Source organism: Salmo salar, chromosome 06, assembly GCF_965601325.2.
Source record: "Salmo salar chromosome 06, fSalSal1, whole genome shotgun sequence".
Lineage (NCBI taxonomy): Eukaryota > Metazoa > Chordata > Actinopteri > Salmoniformes > Salmonidae > Salmo > Salmo salar.
This window is the reverse complement of record NC_138296.1, coordinates 23483242-23503994: the sequence shown is the minus strand read 5'-3', so window position 1 is coordinate 23503994 and position 20753 is coordinate 23483242. Positions and strand designations below refer to the sequence as shown.

The following is a 20753-nucleotide window of genomic DNA, read 5'->3' as shown; positions in this document are numbered from 1 at the left end:
AGCCAGTTGCATTTGATAAACAGATGTGAGAAGAACACAGGGCAGAAAGGAGGACAACCAGCGTGTTGTCACAAGTTCCTTTAAAGGTCTCAGTTCTATCACATCCTACCCACGTTACCACAAAATGTGATCATTGACAATAGTCCCTCTCAAGACAAATGTAAATGGCATAGCTTAAAGATTGATGCATTGTGGATATAGGTGAAGATGAATGTAAATGAAATCTGGCTCTAATTTGCAAAGTGCACTAGATGTGGCTATGGGGATTTGTGAGAAGTGTATTGTGGAGGCCAAAAGCTGCAAAGTGGCCAAATGGCTAAAATACACAGAACTGAGCAGAACCTGATTTCTACTGTTTCCATGGAATGTCAAGCTGACACAGTACAGTGTGCATGAGGACAGATCGATAGTGCAAAACGCATGCAAGGTTAAGTGAGTGTTCTATTGATACGATCCTAACCTACATTACTAGCTAGCTAGTTAAATACTGTGGCTAGAAGTTACACCAAACATACTTTAAACAACTACAGCGTGCGTATTACTAAGTGAACAAACCAAGAATCTTTATTAACTAGCCAATCACATTGACTGCGGCATTTGCTAGTTAGCTAGGTATTTTGTTGGCTAAACGTCTTCACAATGTCACATTGAATCAGTTCGATGTAATGGTATTCTTCGTTGTGCGGTCATTCAAGTACAACACACAACCTAGTTGTACATTCGTATATACAGTGTATTTTGATTAATTGAATGCATTCGCGGAGTTAAGCTAGCTAGCATGCTAGCTAATTATTGTGTAGGCATCAAGCGCCAGCTATATTTAATGAATCTTCCACTTACGTTCCCCAACGAGTAATATCCTCACGTCCTTCCTCATATTTGCAACCGTTTTTTTTAATTCAAAAATCAATAAAGTCTTTGTTCTTTCATAAATATAATCTATTCTTTCAGATGCCGCCCTACAGCAGTTTATCTAATGCCAGGCCTGCGCAGTTTAGACTGCGCTGTCAAACTGTGGTCGGCGCATCTTTCTTTGTAGGACAAAACGGACGGAGGAATTTCTCCGTTAATTCGTTATCTTTTCTCTCGCTACTTGTACAATTGAATTTCCACGCTCAACAGCGATACACATTCTTGTAAATGATATAATTGTTTAAAACGCTATATTCCTTTATTTTCTGTACTTTCATGACATTTTGCACGAAATATTTCAGACGCACACCTCCTCCAGCTGACCTCCAATACCCGGCAACTACGGCAAACAGTAGCAGACAAAATCTGTCGAAACATAATAGACAACGCATCAGCTACCCTCTAGCGCTACTGTGGTGACATTGGCTTGGAATTCAAATGTAGTGGCTTGATTTGATTGTATTGTGTATTGATAGAGCAAGGGTTAAAAACATACCCTTCTAATACATACAGTTGTTATTATATAAGTAATCACAGTTGGTATTAGATATTATCCCAGTTGATATTAATTTTATAACATGTACGCGCACACACACACACACACACGTTTACTTTCTCATAGCAACAGAATTTACCTGGCTTCACACATAAAACAAGTGCACACGGGACACACAGCTCTGCCATTTTAATACGTAAGATTTGAGAATAACAATTTTACCTTCCATGCCGAGCAAAGCATCTAGTATTTGTCCATCATTTGTGGTGAGACAGTACTGCCCCAATTCGTTTTTCAACAATTGTTGAAAAACTGTTGTTGAAAAACGAATTGGGGCAGTACTGTCTCATGGAAGGTAAAATTGTTATTCTCAAATCTTACGTATTAAAATGGCAGAGCTGTGTGTCCCGTGTGCACTTGTTTTGTACACTTGCATTGTACATAAACAACCCACAGTCCCACATGTTCCAACCCACATGTTCCTCCAAGAAGTAATATATTTAGAGTCCTGCTGTCAGTAAAGGGGATACATTCAATGCAGTGATAATGGAATTTCTTTTATATCCCGAACAAAAATAGAAACACAACATGTAAATCTCTCTGGTCCCATGTTTCATGAGCTGAAATAAAAGATCCCAGAAATTTTCCAGATCCACAAAAAACTTTCTCTCACATTTTGTGCACAAATTTGTTTACATCCCTGTTTTCATTATACCCACTTTTTCTTCCCAATTTCGTGGTATCCAATTGGTAGTAGTTACTGTCTTGTCTCATCGCTGCAACTCCCGTACGAACTCGGGAGAGGCGAAGGTCGAGAGCCATGTGTCCTCCGAAACACCACCCAACCCAACCCAACAAAGCCGCACTGCTTCTTGACACAACGCACATCCAACCCGGAAGCCAGCCGCACCAATGTGTCGGAGGAAACACCGTACTCCTAGCGACCTGGTCAGCGTGCACTGTGCGCCACAGGAGTTGATAGTGCGAGATGAGACAAGGACATCCCTGCCGGCCAAACCCTCCCTAACCCGGACGATGCTTGGCCAATTGTGAGCCGCCCCATGGGCCTCCCGGTTGCGGCCGGCTGCGACAGAGCCTGGGCTCGAACCCAGAATCTCTGGTGGCACAGCAAGCACTGCGATGCAGTGCCTTAGACCACTGCGCCACCCGGGAGGCCCCTTTACATCCTGTTGATGAGAATTTCAGATGTCTCAAGTTTTGAGGGAGCGTGCAATTGGCATGCTGATTGCAGGAATGAGCACCAGAGCTGTTGCCAGAGAATTGAATGTTACTTTCTCTACCATAAGCCGCCTCCAACGTCATTTTATAGAATTTGGCAATACATCCGACCGGCCTCACAACCGCAGACCACGAGTAACCTTGTCAGCCTAGGACCTCCATATCCGGCTTCTTCATCTGCGGGATCATCTGAGACCAATCACCCGGACAGCTGATGAAACTGTGGGTTTGCAAAACCAAAGAATTTCGGCACAAACTGTCAGAAACTGTCTCAGGGAAGCTCATCTGCGTGCACGTTGTCCTCACCTGGGTCTTGACCTGACTGCAGTTGGGCTACGTAACCGACTTCAGTGGGAAAATTCTCACCTTCGATGGCCACTGGAGAAGTGTGCTCTACATGGATGAATCCCGGTTTCAACTGTACGGAGCAGATGGCAGACAGCATGTATGGCGTTGTGTGGGCGAGTGGATTGCTGATGTCAACGTTGTGAATAGAGTGCCCCATGGTGGCGGTGTGGTTATGATTTGGGCAGGCATAAGCTACGGACAATGAACACAATTGCATTTTATCGATGGCAATTTGACTGCAGAGACTCCGTGACGAGAACCTGTTGTTGTGCCATTCATCCGCCACCATCACCTTAAGTTTCAGCATGATAATGGACGGCCTCATGTCGCAAGGATCTGTACACAATTCCTGGAATCCAAAAAATTCCCAGTTCTTCCATGGCCTGCATACTCACCAGCCATGTCACTAATTGAGCATGTTTGGGATTGCTCTGGATCGACAGCGTGTTCCAGTTCCCGCCAGTATCCAGCAACTTCGCACAGCTATTGAAAAGCAGTGGGACAACATTCCACATGCCACAATCAACAGCCTGATCAACTTGTGAAGGGGATGTGTCACGCTGCATCAGGCAAATGGTGGTCACACCAGATGCTGACTGGTTTTCTGTATCTGTGACCAATAGATGCATATTTGTATTCCCAGTCGTGAAATCCATAGATTAGGTCTGAATTAATTTATTTCAACAGACTGATTTCCTTATATAAACTGTAACTCAGTAAAATCTTTGAAATTGTTGCATGTTGTGTTTATATTTTTGTTCAGTGTAGATAATCTTCAGAGTGGGTTTTGCAGCCAATGTTGGTGGAATCTCTCTCTCACTCTCTAAAGTCAGCTCTCTCTCGAAAGTCAACTCTTCCCTCAGCTCTCTCTCGAAAGTCAACTCTTCCCTCGGATGTTGGCTTCAGCTGAAACAAGACAAGCCAGAAAAGCGTACATTAGTTTATTCACCATTTGGTGTATGAATATATACTATGTACAGTACATGCATAGTGTGTGTGTGTGAGAGAGACAGGGGGTTGGTGGCACCTTAATTTGGGAGGATGGGCTCGTGGTATAGGCTGGAGCGGAATCAGTGGCATGGTATCAAATACATCAAACACATGGTTTCCATGTGTTTGATGCCATTCCATCCGCTCCGTTCTGCCCATTATTATGAGCCGTCCTCCCCTCAGGAGTCTCCTGTGGTGTGAATACTGGTGACACGGCTCTTACTGGTGTAGTCCTGGGGCTGCATGGGTTTAGAGATGACCTGTCTGAGGGCCTCCACCCACTCTCTCTGCTCCCTCTCCTGCTCACACATGAAGACAAACTGGCGGTCTGGCGTCTCCACTGTGACTCCACACCTCCACCTGTTGCCTCTGGTCCTTTTGGGAATGCACTCACTCACTGAGTAACCATTGGTCTCTGTGCCGATGAACACAACTCCCAGCTCCTCAGCATCCTGTAGTAAACAGACACACACAACATGTTGATAGTGTAGAGTTTAGTATTCAAGGGATACACACAGGTACACACACACACACCCTTTTGAGATGATGAGGTGGATTCCTTTCTTACCAGCTGGCTTTTGAAGTAAAGGAGCTTCCTGTCTTGGGAGTCCAAGATGAACCATCTCTTTTTGAACGTCTCCTTTTGCTTCCCAACAGATACACTTTAATGTCACCGTGTTCATAATGCGATTACATTGTAACAACCAGGTCACTTTACGTTTCTTCTATCTAATGTCATTATTTAGTATGATAATCACAAAGTAACTACCTACCATAGGACCTGTCTTCTCCATGTATCCTTCTTTGAGGTAGTTTCTGGTAATTCTAGTCCTCAACTGTCAGAATACACATAATGAAGAGGAATACAGAAGAAGCATTTATAAGCATCGATTCATTTATTGCTATTTGCAACGGTAGTTATTGATCGCTACGGTTGCTGAATTTATCCTTAGGCACTAGGAACCACTGTCTGTTCTTTAGGAAATATTTACATCTAAATGTACTGGTATTCTGCAACATAAAACCAAGCCAATAGTTTCTGGAAATACTATCTTGTGACACACTCTCAAAGCTGAAACGTGTTGACCTTCCTCTAATGCATTGATTCATAGAAGTCTGTCTTCACATGGCATAACAACACCCTATAGTTTCACGTTTTATTAGTCGTATGTACAGGATACACATGGTATACACTGTCCAATTAAATGCTTACTTGCAAGGTCTTTCTCGACAATGCAACAACAATAAGAAATAAGAAAATCTAAGAATAACAACATAAAGTAAATGGCTCAGTAGAATATAATAGACATTTTATCATAAGTATAATACAGGAATGTATAGTATGTTTACACCCTAAAGTGAATGGTCTACAGGGGAAAATAAAAATACAAAATTCATGTGGGGGAGACATTGGTAGCCTCTGATTTGATGGAAATAGAGATACTGTGCCGGTACAAACATGGTTGAAAAAAACTTTACTGAAATATAGTCTAACAAACACTTACTTCTTTATCACTTCCTGTGGGGTATGCTGTTTTCAGGTAGGCAAAGCGAGCAGCTCGAATGGCATTGAACCAGTTGACAATCTCCTGAGCAGGGAAGACTAGTAAGCTTTACACACTGATATACAGCATAATCTGCTACAGGAGGACGCCATAAAAACTATCTCCAACCAACTGTGAATACAAGCAGATCAACAAAGATCTCAGACAAAAATACTAACAAAAGCTTGTTTTGCAAAGTTGTAAATATTTTAGCATGGCTTCTTGCTCACTTATCCACTTCGTGTTTTGGATGAGGCCATGTGACGGCAAACGTCTTTCTCTAATCTCACCTGGTATTACCAGGAGATCAGTTTGTGATTTATCAAACTCCTCTGTAGTTTTCACTTTCATAACAAACATATGGCAAAGGAGTTGTATAAAACACACAGTGACAGATCTTTGATCACCAGGCTATACAAAAGCTACTCTTCTATAATAAAGAGAGAAATACAGACAGAAATGCCCACCTCTCCACTTTCGTGGTAGACAAAAAGACTTCTGGTGTGGCTGTCTTCCTGGTAGGTAATCTGCAGGCCATGGGCGTGACCAATTTTCTCAGGTTGAAAGGTCACATTCACGTCTTTGATGGAGATGAGCGCTTTGGGCCCTTTGGATGGCTGAGGGCGCAGAGTGATGATGCGTACAATGCAAGCCCAGTGAAAACTCAACAATGTGGCTTAACTATTTGTAAGCCTGACTTGAGAGAAAACTGAACATATGTCATAGTCAAATGATGTTAAGATGATTCACAAGTGAACCCCTGTAAATATTAGCAGAGCTATGGCACTGAACTCTTTTCACCTTTCAGTAGTCACACTTTCTAAGTATGTGACCATAAACAGTTTCGAAACTTGGCCGTGCAGCAAAGCTACCCAGCATGTCAATGACCTCACACTTACATCCTCCTTGTTGTAGTAAGCCAGGGTGAATTCCTTCTCAGACAGAACAAACTTCCTTCTCTGAAACTGTCCCTTCTCCTTCCCCTTCTTCCACAGTATCCCTTCATAGAAACCTGGAATGGACCCAAAGAAGTGTACTCTGTTACATTTCCGTAATTCCTCATTACATGTGGGTATGCCTCTCATGTCTCTGTGTGTGGTTTTCACTCAAGTGAACGATGCTCTGCTGTAGGTCTACAGAAGTGTCAGTGTGACAAGAATAGATTTTTCTTGTCAGTGTACGATGAACAAACTACATTGACCCTGCAAAATGCTTCACTGTGGACAATATTTCAATTTCAATGCATGTCATTTAGCAAACGCTTTTATCCAAAGCGACCTACAGTCATGCGCGCATACATTTGTCATGTATAGGTGGCCCTGGGAATCAAACCTACTATCCTGGCGTTTCAAGAGCCATGCTCTACCAACTGAGGTACAGAATACCACAATTAAAATAATACAGAAATATAGAAGAAATTAGGTTCTATGTGTTATAACATGTCATTTGAACGTCCACAGACAAGCAGTAAAGCCAGTTCACCTGTGGTGTAGGCCAGTGGAGGATACTTTGTCTCGCCGGTAAATTCCATCCTCTCATATTTTGCTCTTATCCACTGCTCCCTTAAGACGCTGGGGGTTAAAAGGATGAGATGTTCTACAGTTTCACAGGCTTATCGGATCATTGAGTCCACAGTTTCTCCTGCATTGTTTTAGACAGGGTGAATAGAAACCCTAAGTATTGTCCATTGCATTTATTTTTCTTAAACCTTCAAAAGACAAATCATTTTTCATTGGGAGGGAGAGACAACAATTGACTGACTGGTTAAATGATTTATAATTCCATTGTCAGAAGTTCCACTTCTTTATTTTTTTAACAATACAATCCTTTCCTTCCCCTTTCTACATTGGTGCGCAAAGTCAGCATCCTTCAACTTCCCTAAATGCTGCCATTCGTTTGTACAAAAACGAATGCCCGGTGCCAAGAGCACTTGTCAGTGAAGTAGTGAAATGACCTGGGATGCCAACACTTACGCACAGTCTTCTTGCTGGGGCCGGTAGTAGAATGCTGGGACTGCTTTCTCATAGACGGCTCTGCCTCTGGCATTTCCATTGGTTTTCATGAACTTCATTCACAAACAAACACCCCAAAAGAAGGAAATTGACAGAGGACATAAATACATTGTATTGATTAAGATTGCAAACCAAACCAGTACCCAATGTGGTCCTCCAAGATGAGAACCAGGAGTGAAATTGTCATGTAGTGGTCACAAAACCTGGTCTTGAAGAGATACTGGTTGTGAAGGCTTTTATTCCACCCCAGCACAAAGTTAATGATCATTTGTTGATGGATTGATCTGGTTAGTGTTGGGCTGGAACGAGACACCTGAACACCCTGTAGATCTCCAGAACCAGGGTTGGTGTTGACCACTGCTGTAAGAGATCCATTCAGTACCTTCACTAGCTCGTCATCCCAGAAGTCAAGCCGTATGGATTTGACGCGGCTGATGTTGGACAGGTTGCGGTGCACTCCAGAGCAGTTCAGACAAACGAATACACCCAGCTTATAGGACGCCCAGTCAGGATCTATACAGTGTATGCAGAGGACGGGAGGATCACCAGAAAGAGACAAGACTCTCAAGATCACTCAAAACTCATGGAAAAACAGAGATCAAAGAATGAATGACCATCTCTGTGTGGTGTCACTCAGCACTGAAAATCACTGATATCTATCAAAATAGTCAATGGTGACCAGGCCGGTCCTGGCTATTCGGTCCCCCTAGGCAAGACAAAAATATTGCTGCCCCTGCAAAACTAGAAATTGTACCAGTAAGCAAACTGACGTTGAAAATACGTATTTTCCAGACGTTGAAGTTAGGTTCATTTTTGGTTCTGAATGAAAGGTGAAAAGACGTATTTTCCGGACATTGAAATCAGGTTCATTTTTGGTTCTGAATGAAAGTTAAAAATATGTATTTTCCCTGAAGTTGAAAACACGTATTTTCCGGACGTTTGAAATCAGGTTCATTTTGAAAAGACATAATTTATAGATGTCTATGTTTGGGCCCAATCAATGCTAATCAAGGCCGGCTGGACTGCACCAAAAAACAACTGCTGGTCCGTGCTTACTGGGGTGTTGCCTACCCTGTCCACCTGCAGCGTCATTTTATGAATGCCCATCCATGTGTTAGGCCCACCGTTTGTAAAACAGGCTGTTGCATTTGCTTTATTAGTCCTGATTCCTGTGACTAATCAATTTAGCTATTTAAGCTCTAAATATCAGCTACCTAACTTTATCAGGAGTTATCCTGAGCCTATTTGCAATGTGTTTACACCACAGGAGGTTGGTGGCACCTTAATTGGGGAGGATGGGTTCGTGGTAACGGTTGGAGCGAAATAGGTGGAATGGTATCAAATACAACAAACACATGGTTTCCATGTGTTTGATGCCATTCCATTTGCTCCATTCCAGCCATTATTGTGAGCTGTCCTCTCCTCAGCAGCCTCCACTGGTTTACACAGCACGAAATGCAGAAGTATTTTATTTTTCACTATGATCAGCACACTTGAAACCACTGATCATGACAATTTAGCCCCTATGGTGAAACTCCTGGACAGCAGTTGTAGCCTGATTATCCATTCCATATAGTCCATTTTACTTTGACCTGTCCTGTTTTTAGAATATTGTAATGAGCCTGTAAGGCCACCGAAACTCACATGTAGTTTGTTGACTAACATAAACATTCTAGGACGATTATTTCCCATAAAATAATCAAGTTGTCATTTATTTTAATATACACAACGCACCCCAGCACTAACCAGAAACACACAAGCGCCTCTCGAAAAACTCTCACTCAGCATGCCCCAGCGTCATCATCACATACAGCAACTAATTTGCATAACATAGTCTGAGAGACGCTCGAATGTGTACGCACATTACAACGGTGTGTTCATAAATTAACTTTGGAGTGCGCTCTGTGGGTGTGTTCGTAAATTCACTCTGGAGTGTCCGTAAATTCAAAGCATTGTCAGATTGTCTGTTCATAAATTCAGAGTGTTTCGCTCCCGGAGCGCACTGGCAGAGGAGTAGGGTTGATCCGAGCGTTCTGACCTCACAACTCAAGCTAACTTGGCTAGCTAGCCACTTCCAGACAAATGAGAGAACACCTCACTCTGGCAATTGTAAGGCTGTTTTCATGTTATCTAGAGCGTTGGTGACTTAACTGTGCTGCTGGCAACAATTTAATAACTTATTTGTGTCGACGTTTACTGACACCTGTCATATTCAACGTGTGTTGCGCGTTGGTAAATTCATGTTACTCTGCGCTCTGGCACAAAGACGAGAGTGCTCTGAAATGGGAGTAGATCGCCAGAGTGAATTTACGAACGCACCCAAAATGTTGTTGGTTAACATGTCAGGACATTTTTTTATTTGATTGGGCGTCATGTAGTTAGGCTATTTGATCTGAGAAACCTGCATGATGTCTCACTACATTGTCATACCTTTTATCTCCAGCCTGTGGGCTACAGAAAAGGCCACATACCATTTGTACCATATAGGCTACTATATCTGCTACATGATTTACGTTAGATCGTTTTTTTTTGGACGGAAAGTTGGTGGAGTATGGCAGCGATGCGTCTCTCCAACAGCACCCCAGAAAGGCGCGCTGGGAATGGACAAGCTAAATATTTTGAGCCCCTGCCTTTAACAAAGTGGGGGCTTATCACAGAGCGTCATCAGCGCTCACCTAAAACCACCATATGACACTGGTTGAGAGAAATTGACATTGTTTTGAGAAAGAATTACGCGAGGTTGTGTGTTGTTGGAGGTGCGTCTTGGTCAGTTTAGCTCAGAAAATGACACCCTCTTCAATCTGCCGCCACAGGCGGTCGCCTAATGAGCGGGAAAGCCTTGTAGGTAGAAGTTATTGTTGAGTAGTGAGAAAGCAATGTTTACACACACATACAAGTCAGAACATGGGCTGATTTAATTCATGTGAACAAATGGTACACTCATTGGCAACTTCATCCCTAACTCATATCTTGAATTTACTAGGATTTAAATGGAACTACGTTGTCACTCACCTGGCGCGCCACAGTCTGCGCATTGATTGTTTTCTGGCAGTTTCCCCAATTCCAGCAAAATCGTTTTGTTTCGGTCCTTGTTTGCCATTATTTTGCGAATATAAATCTGTATCGATTTTGGTTAAATATGAGTGGTGTAATTATCCGTTTACGTAACGAAATACAAATGTTGACGTTTCTGTGAGTTTGGACGAAAACTGGAACGTGTGTACCAGTACTGTATGTAGGATCATGACGAACGTAAAATGCTTGTGATTTTATTTTGTAACCTCCCACTACAGAAATGAAAGTTGTGGTTTTGTTTGATACGCTGCGTCTGCGGCTTGTTACACGTGTCCTTTTTTATTTCCAAGTTTTATTACATTCATTTACCAAAATATGTAAATACAAAAATATTTCATAATCATTTGTTACATTAGATTGTGATCAATCTAACCCGACTTGATTCATGTTTATATATCTAAAAAGACATCCTACCCAATGATTTATATATACACACTGACAGAAGCCGCTGTTTTGAAGCAACTGCGCAACTCCATTTTAGCATTCCCCCCACCGTTATACTTTTTTGGGGGGAAGCTATAAAAATGCATTTACCCATGTTTACATTTGTTTTTGCCATGTTTATTCTATTACAGACACCTTAATACAAACGTTTAAATTATATTATGTAAGCTAAACATTAAAGACAAAATATTAAAACATTTTCCTTAAAGTATATCTTTTAGAAAGTACTGTTTCAGTTACAACAAAAAATAATCTTAAACGTGTAATTTTGCCCATGAAACATTTAAATAAAATACTGTAGAATTTAATTCATTACTAAGGACTGCTTTTCGGAGGAGTGCCAATATGGCCGATTTGTGTCTTCGAAGCCTCTCATTGGCCAATACAAAGCATCCACAATCCAGAGATTATATACACATCACTGATCCTACCCTGCAATTAGATAATGAAGCCATTGTAATTCATGAATAACACTTTCGACTGGTAAAGTGTGTGGGATTTATATTATATGAACAGTAAAAAAGTGATATGAAGTGCTTGAACAGGATTGTGTTAATAGTGTAGTTTGACAACAAAAACACAGCTGTTTAAACTGACAATTTCGACAAGTATTTCTATAAGTATGTTATTCAAAATCTTAAAATGATCTCTCAACATACAACACTTCAATTTATAAGTTCATGAAACACTTTTCCAAATGCACAGCAGAATACAAAAACAGGCACATCTCCGTAAAAGCAACTATAAAACGTACTGATACACATTTACACTAAAACACATTCCCGTTTTTATATTACTGTCTAAATGCATATTGAACAGGTGAATAGTGTTTCAGCACTCTTCAAAAGGATCCATGATGAACCTCACTCCAGGTCCCAAGAGGGAATTGATCCGCAGATTTCTGGTCATTTAGTAGCAATTGAGGGGTCATATTCATTAGGGCACATCGTAGCAAAACATTTTTCAATGGAATAAGAAAAAAAAAAAAAAATTGCCTTGTAATTCGACAAGCTCAGGTAGTCAGTCCCTCCTTGTGTCAGATTTCTTCCATTCGGTACCTAATGAATATGACCCAAGTTAGGATCACATTAACCCAGCTAATAATTGCTTTCATACTGTTATCAAGCCTCAAAATGGGCAACCTGTATGTCCTTAAACCCCCTATTTGAGAAACACCAGTGCACTTCTCTCTAGTTCAAGGGAAGTCCTCTGCTAGGTATTGTAGAGTGTCCTTGGGAAGGCCCAGGTGAATGGCATCCAGGTAGTGGAGGAACCTAAGGTGGGGGGAGAAATACATTCTCAAACTTTAGTCAAATTGTTTAGATAAGTGACAAGCATACTGTAGCATGTTCCTAGATGGCCTTCAGTGCAGCACACACGGTTACTAGAATACATTACCAACTGTAAGTCACTCTGGATAGGAGAGTCTGCTAAATGACTAAAATGTGATGTAAATTCATATACAGTTGAAGTTGGAAGTTTACATACACCTTAGCCAAATACATTTAAAAACTCAAGTTTTTCACAATTCCTGACATTTAATCCTAGTAAAATTCCATCTTAGGTCAGTTAGGATCACCACTTTATTTTAAGAACGTGAAATGTCAGAATAATAGTAGAGAGAGTGATTTATTTCAGCTTTTATTTCTTTCATCACATTCCCAGTGGGTCAGAAGTTTATATACACTCAATTAGTATTCGGTAGCATTACCTTTAAATTGTTTAACTTGGATCAAACGTTTTGGGTAGCCTTCCACAAGCTTCCCACAATAAGTTGGGTGAATTCTGGCCCATTCCTCCTGACAGAGCTGGTGTAACTGAGTCAGGTTTGTAGGCCTCCTTGCTCGCACACGCCTTTTCAGTTCTGCCCACATTTTCTATAGGATTGAGGTCAGGACTTTGTGATGGCCACTCCAATACCTTGACTTTGTTGTCCTTAAGCCTTTTTGCCTCAACTTCGGAAGTATGCTTGGGGTCATTTTCCATTTGGAAGACCCATTTGCGACCAAGCTTTAACTTCCAGACGGATGTCTTGAGATGTTGCTTCAATACATCCACATAATTTTCCTGCCTCATGATGCCATCTATTTTGTGAAGGGCACTAGTCCCTCCTGCATCAAAGCACCCCCACAACATGATGCTGCCACCCCCGTGCTTCACGGTTGGGATGGTGTTCTTCGGCTTGTAAGCCTCCCCCTTTTTCCTCCAAACATAATGGTCATTATGGCCAAACAGTTCTATTTTTGTTTTATCAGACCAGAGGACATTTCTCCAAAAAGTACGATCTTTGTCCCCATGTACAGTTGCAAACCGTAGTCTGACTTTATTATGGCGGTTTTGGAGCAGTGACTTCTTCCTTGCTGAGCGGCCTTTCAGCTTATGTCGATCTAGTACTCGTTTTACTGTGGATATAGATACTTTGTACCTGTTTCCTCCAGCATCTTCACAAGGTCCTTTGCTGTTGTTCTGGGATTGATTTGCACTTGTTGCACCAAAGTACATTCATCTATAGGAGATGAAGCGGTACCTGAGCGGTATGATGGCTGCGTGGTCCCATGGTGTTTATACTTGCGTACTATTGTTTGTACAGATGAACGTGGTACCTTCAGGTGTTTGGAAGTTGCTCCCAAGGATGAACCAGACTTGGAGGTCTCCAATTTCTTTTCTTGGGTCTTGGCTGATTTCTTTTGATTTTCCCATGATGTCAAGCAAAGAGGCACAGAGTTTGAAGGTAGGCCTTGAAATACATCTACAGGTACACCTCCAATTGAATCAAATGACGTCAATTAGCCTATCAGAAGCTTCTAAAGCCATGACATCATTTTCGGGAATTTTCCAAGTTGTTTAAAGGCACAGTCAACTTAGTGTATGTAAACTTCTGACCCACAGGAATTGTGAAACAGTGAATTATAAGTGAAATAATCTGTCTGTAAACAATTATTGGAAAAATGACTTGTGTCATGCACAAAGTAGATGTCCTAACCGACTTGCCAAAACTATAGTTTGTTAACAAGAAATTTGTGGAGTGGTTGAAAAACAAGTTTTATTGACTCCAACCTAAGTGTATGTAAACTTCCGACTTCAAGTGTATATTTATCCTATACACAACCTCACACCTCAGACTTTTATAGACACGAGCTACAGAGAAAGCCATTCTGGGGGTGATTAGAAATGCACTAACCCACATCCTATCCATAGACTAACATTTAACTTTTTTTTATTTTTTAAATTACTTTATTTAGCTAGACAAGTCCGTTAAGGACAATTTCGTATTTACAATGACGGCCTACCCCGACCAAACCCGGACGATGCTGGGCCAATTGTGCGCCGGCCTATGGGACTCCCAATCACAGCCGGATGTGATACGGCCTGGGTTTGAACCAGGGACTGTAGTGACGCCTCTTCCACTGAGATGCAGTGCCTTAGACCGCTGCGCCACTCAGGAGCCCCAAACAGACATCCTTCTACCCATTTCCACCCTCAGCTTAACTTCTCTTGGGTAGGGGGCAGTATTTTGACGTCCGGATGAAAAGCGTGCCCGTAGTAAACTGCCTGCTACTCAGGCCCAGAAGGTAGGATATGCATATTATTAGTAGATTTGGATAGAGAACTCTGAAGTTTCTAAAACTGTTTGAATGATGTCTGTGTGTATAACAGAACTCATATGGCAGGCAAAAACCTGAAAAAAAAATCCAACCAGGAAGTGTGGAAATCTGAGGTTTGTAGTTTTTCAAGTGATTGTCTCTCTCATACACAGTGTCAATGGGGTCATTTTGCACTTCCTACGGCTTCCACTAGATGTCAACAGTCTTCACAACGTTGTTTCATGCTTCTACTGTGAATGGGGAGAGAATAAGAGCATATGGAGTCAGATGACTGAGAAAATGACATGAGCTCAATCTCGCGCGCTCCCGTGAGTTAGGTGTGTTCCTTTTCATTTCTGAAGACAAAGGAATCGTCCGGTTGGAATATTATGGAAGGTTTATGATAAAAACATCCTAAAGATTGATTCTATACATCGTTTGACATGTTTCTACGAACTGTAATATAAAACTTTTTTGATTTTGTCTGAACTCACTGCGCGAGCACAGTGGATTTGGATTACTCGACTGAACGCGCAAACAAAATTGAGGTATTTGGACATAAAGATGAACTTTATCGAACAAAACAAACATTTATTCTGGAACTGGGATTCCTGGGAGTGCATTCCAATGAAGATCAAAGGTAAGTGAATATTTATGTAATTTTTGTCATTTCTGTTGACTCCAAAATGGCGGTTATCTGGATGGCTTGTTTTGATATCTGAGCGCTATACTCAGATTATTGCAAAATTTGCTTTCGCCGTAAAGCTTTTTTGAAATCTGACACAGCGGTTGCATTAAGGAAAAGTGTATCTATAATTCTTTGAATAACGGTTGAATATTTTATCAACGTTTATGATGAGTATTTCTATAAATTGATGTGCTCATTGACCGGAGGATTTGGGAGGCAAAACATTTCTGAACATTACACGCCAATGTAAAATGGGGGTTTTGGATATAAATATGAACTTTATCGAGCAAAACATACATGTATTGTGTAACATGAAGTCCTATGAGTGCCATCTGATGAAGATCATCAAAGGTTAGTGATTAATTTTAGCTGCATTTCTGGTTTTTGTGACGCCTCTCCTTGCTTGGAAAATGGCTGTGTGGTTTTTCTTGTCTAGGCGTTGTCCTAACATAATCTAATGTTATGCTTTCGCCGTAAAGCCTTTTTGAAATCGGACAATGTGGTTGGATTAACGAGAAGTGTATCTTAAAATGGGATATAATAGTTGTTTGAAACATTTGAATTAGGAGATTTGTTGTTTTGAATTTGGCGCCCTGCTATTTCACTGGCTGTTGAATAGTGTGTCGCTAGCGTCCCGCTAGTGTCCCACATACCCCAGAGAGGTTAAACTACACGTAAGAGGTGCCACCGAGTACAATAGCAAACCCAAAGCACACAACCTTTCTTGTTGAGACTACATCTGTCCATCTATCATCCATCTCAAACTAAATGATTACAGTATTGTCAAGTTATCTGGATAAATTATTTTGAAGTGTGCGACAGCAGCTGGAGTTGTTCTCAGGAATCTAGATCTAATGGGAAAGCTTCCAATTCTTTGAGTGAGCATGAAGAAAAGTGACCCCAGTGACCTGTGGGTTTCTATGGAATAAACAAACTAGATTAAAATAACTACTGTCATTCTGAAACATACCTCAGACCCACAGCCTAGGGTATGAAACAGAAGTGAGGATGGAAACATGCATCAAGGGTGGCAGGTAGCCTAGCAGTTAGGAGCGATGGGCCAGTAACCGAAAAGTCACTGGTTCAAATCCCCAAGCTGACTAGGTGAAAAATCTGTCGATGTGTTTGAGCAAGGCACTTAACCCTAATTGCGCCAGGGTCACCGTCAATAATGGCTGATCCCTGGCTCCGACCCCACTCTCAGGGTTTTCTCAGGGGTGGGATAAGCAAAAAACAAATATCCAATTCACACATGTGCTTGTACATGTGTGAAATAGGACAAATGTAAGGACCCACTTAATTTGATTTGAATTATTAAAACTGACAGCTTCCCTATTCCATTATATTAACAGAGTGAGAGCATAACATAACCGTTTGAAGGCTTAACTCAAATACCATATACTTCCTCTGTCCAGCACTATCAAAATGATATACCCTTACATTATGCCTGAATAATAAAAAAAAACAGTGTACAAAACATCAGGAACACCTGCTCTTTCCATGACAGACTAGGTGAATCCAGGTGAAAGCTATGATCCCTTATTGATGTCACCTGTTAAAGCCACTTCAAATCAGTGTAAATGAATGGGGGGGGGGAGACAGGTTAAAATAGTATTTTTAAGCCTTGAGACATGGATTGTGTAACATGCCATTCAGAGGGTGAATGGGCAAGACAAATGTAAGTGCCTTTGACCGGGGTATGGTAGTAGGTGCCAGGTGCACCAGTTTGTGTCAAGAACTGCAACTCTGCTGAGTTTTTCACGCTCAAGTTTCCCCATGTGTATTAAGAATGGTCCACCACCCAATGGACATCCAACTTGACACAATGAATAGAGGCTGTTCTGAGAGCAAAAGGGGGTGCAATTTAATAGTGCCAACATCTTGACCTTTTCCACATTTTGTTACGTTACAGCCTTATTCTAACATTGATTAAACCTTTCGGTTACTGTCCCCACACTCTAACCACTAGGCTACTATCTCTGCAGCAGTCCACCAACTAGGCCTTTATGGTATAGTGGCCAGACTGAAGCCACTCCTCAGTAAAAGGCACATGACGGCCTGCTATGAGTTTGCCAAAAGCTCCTAAATGACTCTCAGACCATGAGACAAGATTCTCTGGTCTGATGAAACCAAGATTGAACTCTTTGGCCTGAATGCCAAGTGTCACATCTGGAGGAAACCTGGCACCATCCCTACGGTGAAGCATGGTGGCGGCAGCATCATGCTGTGGAGATGTTTTTCACCGGCAGGGACTGGGAGACTAGTCAGGATCAAGGCAAAGATGAATGGAGAAAAGTACAGAGAGATCCTTGATGAAAACCTGCTCCAGAGCGCTCGGGACCTTAGACTGAGGCGAAAGTTCACCTTCCAACAGGACAACAACCCTAAGCCCAAAGCCAAGACAATGCAAGAGTGGCTTCGGGACAAGGCTCTGAATGTCCTTGAGTGGCCTGCCAGAGCCCGGGTTTGAACCCGATCGGTACATCTCTGGAGAGACCTGAAAATAGCTGTGCAGCAACGCTACCCATCCAACCTGACAAAGCTTGAGGATCTGCAGAGAAGAATGGGAGAAACTCCCCAAATACAGGTGTGCCAAGCGTGTAGCATCATATCCAAGAAGACTTGAGGCTGTAATCGCTGCCAAAAGGTTCTTCAACAAAGTACTGAGTAAAGGGTCTGAATACTTATGTAAAGGTTTATTTATTTGTATACATTTGTAAAAAAAACATTTTTTGCTTGATCATTATGGGGTATTGTGTGTGGATTGATGAGGGGAAAATATTTTTTTCACACATTTTAGAATAAGGCTGTAACCTAACAAAATGTGGGAAAAGTCAAGGGGTCTGAATACTTTCCCAAAGGCATTGTATGTATGTATGTATGTATGTATGTATGTATGTATGTATGTATGTATGTATGTATGTATATATATATATATATATAATATATATATCAAGGATTTAATAGTATTGGTTAGGCTGTCTTGTACACAGTATACAGACAAAAACTAAAAAGTATGTAATTATCAATCTATACAGAATGGAGAGCAGCTTAGTCTCTAGGTATCAATCTATACAGAATGGAGAGCAGCTTAGTCTCTAGGTATCAATCTATACAGAATGAGAGATTTGGGGTGGTTCAGAGCTGGGCGTCCCCCTAAAACCCTGTTTAACTCTAATCCTGATTTCCACATCCATAACCTTTAACCTCTCACCTCCACTTAACCTTACCCCTAACCTCTGCACCTATAAGCCCTGACCTCTCACCTGCGTTTAACCTTGAACTTCTCCTTGAGCGTCTCTGATCGGCAGATGGTCCGTAGGAACGGAAGGAAGTCCAGGGCTGCAGCAGCTCTGTTACCCAGTGTCCCTGCCACTAGGCTGGGTAGAATGTCCATCACCTTCCTCCTCCTCTGGAGAACCCTGGAGGAACAACAGCAAACAGGATAAGTTAGATTCTTTAAAATGCATTTAATGATGACTTCTGATGTAAAAGGGGCTTAATACATAAATGTGTTCAATTTATTACCAAATGAAACTTTTCTTTGAAATGTTGAATACTAAAATTATACTCAATGATCAAATCAATTATTAATACGCGAATACAATATTTTACATATAAATGATACATTCATAATACTTTTTATAGTAAGCAATACCCTGCCAACTGATCATTAGAAGCCATACAGTGAAGGACAAACAGACAAGAAGACTCACTTTGGTTCACAGGGGCTGTTCTGGGTGAGTCTGAAGCCCTGTCTGTGCGGGACCACAGGGAGTGTGAGCTCGTTCACAGCCTCCTTCCCCAGTTCCCCCTCTAGACCCTGAGCTTTACCCCATGCCTCCTCCACCCCAGCTCTGCACCTCTGGAAGCTCAGAGCCTCCACAGCAGCCTGGATCTCCCTCGCTCTCTCCCCCTCCACCCAGCTCCCTCCATGGCACTCCTCCCTGGGCTCGTCATTCATCCCGTCTTTAGTCTCAGCTCTCAGGCCGAATGTCCTGTGTGTGTGTCTGGCGCCACCTACAGGTGAGGTGTGGAGGCAAAGGGAGGAGTCCAGGAGGGACATGTGGTCGAGGAACTCTGCCAGGGAGCCCAGGCAGTGGGACACAGGCTCACTCTTCATCCTCTGCTCCGGGGTGAGCGGCACCCTCATCCTCACCGGGGCAGGGGCCTTCTCCTTTACCTCTTCCTCTCTAGCCTTCACAGATTCTAATTCAACCTTGTTGATGGTAGAATCGTCCTGACTATCCTCCCCTTCCGTCTGTGTCTGAGGGGGGTTGGGAGGTGGTTTAGTGTGGAGGGAGAGGAAGGCGTCGTCGGTATCAGAGTCTGAGTGAAAGGGGTCCAGGTCCTCTCGGGTACCCAGCTGCTTCTTCTTCATTCTAGAGGACACCTTCACCGGGCTCCCGTCTGTCTCTGACCCCTCTGCCAACTGCTGGAGCCTGGGGTGGGGCAGTGGATCAACCTCAGTCTGAGGTGGTAGTGGTGGATCAATCTCTGGCTTTATACTATTCATACTAGTGGCTACTTCCTGTGGCTCAGCGCTGGACTCTTCCTGTGTCCGGTTGCTCACTTCCTGTGGCCGCCTGTGGGTTGTGACAGTGAGGTGTGAGTTGGGTAGGGGAAGCAGGGCCTCCATGTTGGAGTAGAGCAGGTCCATTCCTCTCCTCTTGCTGGTGGTCAGCAGCTCCCAGCAACCTGGCTCCACTATGGACTGACTCTGAGGAGACAATAGATTAATACTTCCACACTAACTTACAGATAATAAAGTGACTCTGAGAAGGTGGTTTGACAGGGATTGTAATTATGAGAGATCATACCACAAGAGACCGGTCAAAAATTATCTTGAGTGTCCTCTTAAGACAACAAGGAGAAAAGAGATGGACTTTTGACAACCAACCTTGAACAGATCCTGCATGTCCCTCTCTGGCTCCATGTTCAGCAGCCCCAGCATGCTCTCTGTGCAGCCTGTGTCACAGGGGGGCAGGGGTCCTGCTGGGGTCACCCCCTTACTCACCACAGAGCCACCTGCAGTTTCTTCTGTCTTTGGCTGGAAATGTGTCGCTGAATATGCAACATAAAAATAACATTTATCACCATCAGTATTAATTGGCAGCGTTGTTTATACAGTTATTTAGTGAACATTACTCTGCCCTCACCTGTGGGGGCTGAGTCTGGGAGGGGACGGGATAGCTTCCGCCCCCCTGTGGAGCGGCTCCAGAACTGCAGGTGCAGAAGGCTCTGGCGGATGTCACAACCGTTCAGATGGAGCAGAGAGGAGACGTCGCGGGCGTCCGTACGCATGTTCTCAGCCAGGCACAGCAGCTGCAGGTAGCTCCCCACATTCACCTGTATAGGAGAAAGAGGTGTTACCACCACACACACTCATGTACCTGTATGAAGGAGTTACACACTAACATA

General features: G+C 42.5%; 3 protein-coding genes across 11 annotated transcripts in view; all 3 read right to left on the bottom strand.

Annotated features, from left to right (window-relative positions):
* The window catches only part of LOC106606570 (mitochondrial Rho GTPase 1-A), a 31141-nt gene extending 29515 nt beyond the window's left edge, over positions 1-1626 (bottom strand). For 3 of the 6 annotated variants that reach the window (XM_045719924.2, XM_045719926.2, XM_045719929.2), the window contains exon 1: positions 841-1626. In XM_045719924.2, coding sequence (XP_045575880.1) covers positions 841-877 — 37 coding nt within the window. In that variant the 5' untranslated portion in view covers positions 878-1626. The remainder of the gene's footprint in view (positions 1-840) is intronic. The other 3 variants (XM_045719925.2, XM_045719928.2, XM_045719927.2) reach the window with 1 other exon arrangement.
* LOC106606572 (arf-GAP with dual PH domain-containing protein 2-like) lies at positions 1147-10813 on the bottom strand. 4 transcript variants are annotated; one of them, XR_014392613.1, is made up of 12 exons: positions 10554-10813; positions 7924-8054; positions 7503-7594; positions 7012-7100; positions 6429-6541; positions 5997-6146; positions 5491-5574; positions 4759-4821; positions 4554-4631; positions 4023-4437; positions 3816-3901; positions 1147-1278 (listed from the first exon to the last, which is right to left on the bottom strand). XR_014392613.1 is itself a non-coding variant. In XM_045719934.2 (11 exons), the coding sequence occupies exons 1-11, from the start codon at positions 10639-10641 to the stop codon at positions 3873-3875; spliced, it is 1146 nt and encodes a 381-aa protein (XP_045575890.1). In that variant the 5' UTR covers positions 10642-10812; the 3' UTR covers positions 1147-3872. The 4 variants fall into 4 exon arrangements, 1 of the variants encoding a protein (XP_045575890.1); XR_006770174.2 differs by having other exon boundaries at positions 4209-4437; positions 10554-10812; XR_006770172.2 differs by having other exon boundaries at positions 1147-3901.
* Positions 10814-11155: 342 nt separating this feature from the next.
* The window catches only part of LOC106606569 (ATPase family AAA domain-containing protein 5), a 28138-nt gene continuing 18540 nt past the window's right edge, over positions 11156-20753 (bottom strand). The window contains exons 18-22 of the mRNA XM_014202858.3: positions 20492-20681; positions 20233-20396; positions 19049-20052; positions 18599-18754; positions 11156-12334 (exon numbers count right to left, since the gene is read on the bottom strand). Coding sequence (XP_014058333.3) covers positions 12256-12334; positions 18599-18754; positions 19049-20052; positions 20233-20396; positions 20492-20681 — 1593 coding nt within the window. The 3' untranslated portion in view covers positions 11156-12255. The remainder of the gene's footprint in view (positions 12335-18598; positions 18755-19048; positions 20053-20232; positions 20397-20491; positions 20682-20753) is intronic.